Here is a 3,456-nt window from a genome sequence, read left to right on the forward strand (position 1 = left end):
AGTTGAACACTGTTACCTATTTACCTAATTTCGCTTATGTAACAGCCCTCAGATATAGAAATGCTCGTTTGCACAAGGAAATATAAAACAATGTAATTGGAGAAAGTCAGAGATTTCATACATCTAAGATTTTGCTAGAACAAACAGTGGTCTGTATCTCGGCAGTTAGAAATTACAATGACCCGATTACGATGCAGAATTCTGCAGCTGAATTATTACTTACATAAATCTGGACTCACAGCATCTCCGTTATGTCTCTTTTTCAAGGAATTACAAACACTAGATCATTTCTTTTTATTCTGTCACAGACATTCTTATCAAAGGAAAAGAAACTGATTGAGAAGCTTGGTTTAAAAATAAACATGGCAGTAATTTTATCCTTCGGAGGGATTACATTAGGTTATAAGCACAGGGAGGTTTCCTCTGCTGTGAGTGCGTACATAGTGGCAACAAAACGATTACCTTGTTAGTCTATTGTTATTAACATTTTCGGCTCCAAAACTACCTGAAAGCCTGACCAATAGCTCTTGTAGAATTTTGTAGTTTTTTACGATTTGTTTTTGCTTTATACTGAAATTTTATTTAATGATTCTAAATGCTTAACTAACTTGATGATCCTGCCTCCCGGTTCTTGGCCGTTCCCCTTTTGTGGGCGAGTGCCAGCAAAGCAAAGGGATCATCATCATCATCAACAGAATCATCATCATAATAATCATCATCGTAATAATCATCATCATCGTCATCATCATCATCAAAGTCAAGAAAGAGGATCGCGCACTTTTACAGCGCGTGAGCCCGTGAGCCTCAGTTGAACCTGGAGCTTGCCGGAAGAGCGGGATGCCCCGTTTCTGCCAGATGAGGCCTCGCCTTGGAACGCCGCCATACGAAGTAAGTGAATCGTTATTTCCCAGCTTCCTCATTTCACGCCTAGTAAATCGGTTGTATTTTATACAAAGGAATATAGCGTTCAACATCGAGAGGGCTGTGTTCGTCGTTCAGTTCAGAAATTGCGACCATATTGTATCCAAAAACGTGTCCTAGGCCTAACGAGAACCCTTGTCTTTCGTTGATTATCGCGCGATGTGTACATTGACTAGTGACAGCCTGTTTACTGGAGCTAACTGTGGGCACCTCGAACCATCGGGTGATTGTGCCCAGCAGCAGCCGTTGACAGTCGGGGCTTGTCAGCTTTTTTGCTGACAGGGCTTCTCGGTGTCGGTGCGCAATGATACTAAGGAGGCTACTATGTAATGAAATTTGCTCTGCCTTACAGATAAAAAGTTTTTGATTCACAAAAGGTTTTTGTTGTTATTTCTCTGTGCGTGGCTTGAAACTTGGCATGGACAGAATATACTATCACACGAGTTTTCTTGCCAATGAAGCAAAGGTTAAAGAGTAAGATTACGCGTATATCACTGCTAATTAATGTAGTCCCACAACTTCGCGCATCTTTGAGATATAGAAAAAGGCTCATTCTATTGCTTTCATTTTTCTTCTGCTGACACAGCGCAGTGTACGCTAGTCACATATTTGTGCTTGTTTGACCGCGTGAGAAAGTAACGTCATTTGCCAGTGGTGCCTCAAATGCTGGCCACCATCTGCGTCATAACGCTGATTGCACGCAGCTATCTATCCCTTTGTTAAGCGGTACGAGACGCAAGTTACGCTAGACTAATGAACCTTTTTACATGTGCCATCTGCGCTTGCGTTCCGGAAACGCTTCAATGGTGCCACGCCGAAACATTTTTGGTAGCTTGTGGACTCCGAAAGCTGTCGGCGCACCATCTCTGAGGCAATGAGTGCAAAAGAACGCACAACCTCCGACGTTGTCGCGTTGAGCAGCAAGCCACAAAAATTGCTTTTGACTCTCGCCGCTAAGGGCGCTGTACCTGGGGTGAAAACGATCTATTCATGTGGGGGAATTTGTGCAGATGGTCTGCCCCCGTAGCTTTTCTTTCATTGTCGAGAACAGTTATCTGCGAGTATAGCGATGAAAACTCCCGACGTAACATGTATGGTTGAAGTCCACGTCCCGTGTGTGCCGTGTGACCCAGAAGTAAGCGTATATACTACGTCTAGGCATTTCTTCAATGCAGGTTCTCAGAGACTGCACTGTTATGGACTCTGGTCAATGTCTTCAGCAACCGTGTGACAGCCACGCTTCTCACTCTGAAGACGTCGTTCTGTCAACAGTCGGCGACTTAGATGAAGACGTGGGCCGTCTGAAAGCTACCGACACTGGCATCGACGACTCTAGCTTGCCTCAGTCTTCTAACGCATCTGTCTTCAACGGGGCGTCACCTTCAAGGACCGGCTTTCCTGGAATCCAGTTTCCACCCTGGCCGCGCCCATGCTTTGCGGACAGGCCCGACAGCACCTGTGACGCGGCTTACTTGCCCGAGCTCGACGGGTGGCCCGACATCAAGTACCAAGACGCATCGGCTTTACACGATTTCATCAATGGCCTGTCGACGCTAGAACGAGCTCGACTCCAGATGTCCTCGCAGCCTTCTCGTAGACTGCACGTCGGAGTGAAGCAAGACATCACTATGTCGGAAACACACGTAGAGCATATCAGCTACAGCGACCCCGAGCAGTACGCGAGGCAGAGAGACCCGCCGGCGGTCGAGCTTGATCTAGAGGAAGGCCCTGATGGCGACCGTCACGCTCCCGTGGTAACAACCTCCGGGACAGTGTCCACGATAAGGACTCTCGCGCCTCTTATCACAGGTGTCCAAGCTCTATCAGAGGATATCATCTGGGTAAAGCAGCGTCACCTCCCTTGGCGACCACAATAGCTGCTTCTAACGCTGTAGCCACGCGTGCTGTGTGAAGACACGCGCTTAGGCACACCTCACCATCAGGCCTCCATGGGACGTCGAGCCAGCCATTTCCGCCAGTCTTCACTCTGCAGCAGTTCATCGTTGATGCTTCAGGGACTACATCAATGGCGAGGTGGTTTCAGGGGCTGGCCCAGGAAGACGCCAATTTAGTATCCACCGCATGAACGCACTTAGCCATAGGCGGTTCACGCCTCAATGTCAGGGCCCTTGTGGGTTTGATCAGAACAGAAGCGGTGTCAGCAACCGATAGGCTAGGGCTTTTGTAATATTGATAATTTCGATAAATATCAAATATATAGCTTAATAAAGTACATTATTTGTGTGCCAAAACTGCAGTCGTGGTGCTAATTTCAAGTGAGCTCCTGTAACCGTAACAGTAATAAATATTTCCACGTTGCGTGGGTTTTTGTGTACTCATTTCATGGTGACGATAAATACACTTTTTATCATGCTATCATGTGTATTCGCAACAAAATATTCTCATTTTATACGTTTTGGTTGAGATTGTCGTGTTTGAGAGCAACAGCCACGCGGTAAATCTGGAAGCAGGCTAACTTACTTTCGTATCTAATGTTTCATGTCGCATGCATTTCTTCGATAGTTAAGCAGTACA

At 46.2% G+C, this 3,456-nt stretch overlaps 1 protein-coding gene across 1 annotated transcript; it reads left to right on the forward strand.

The window, feature by feature from the left end:
* The first annotated feature begins 784 nt into the window (after positions 1–784).
* Positions 785–3,183, forward strand: LOC142769026 (uncharacterized). Its single transcript, XM_075871813.1, has 2 exons — positions 785–888; positions 2,097–3,183. The coding sequence occupies exons 1-2, from the start codon at positions 838–840 to the stop codon at positions 2,796–2,798; spliced, it is 753 nt and encodes a 250-aa protein (XP_075727928.1). The 5' UTR covers positions 785–837; the 3' UTR covers positions 2,799–3,183.
* The last annotated feature ends 273 nt before the right edge of the window (positions 3,184–3,456 follow it).

Source organism: Rhipicephalus microplus, chromosome 1, assembly GCF_043290135.1.
Source record: "Rhipicephalus microplus isolate Deutch F79 chromosome 1, USDA_Rmic, whole genome shotgun sequence".
Lineage (NCBI taxonomy): Eukaryota > Metazoa > Arthropoda > Arachnida > Ixodida > Ixodidae > Rhipicephalus > Rhipicephalus microplus.

Bases quoted from the DNA above. Each gene is read 5' to 3' on its own strand.
- LOC142769026 (XM_075871813.1), top strand. From the start codon at position 838: ATGCCCCGTTTCTGCCAGATGAGGCCTCGCCTTGGAACGCCGCCATAC. The intron at 889-2,096 runs GTAAGTGAATCG...TCTTCAATGCAG, and splicing joins TTGGAACGCCGCCATACGAA to GTTCTCAGAGACTGCACTGT.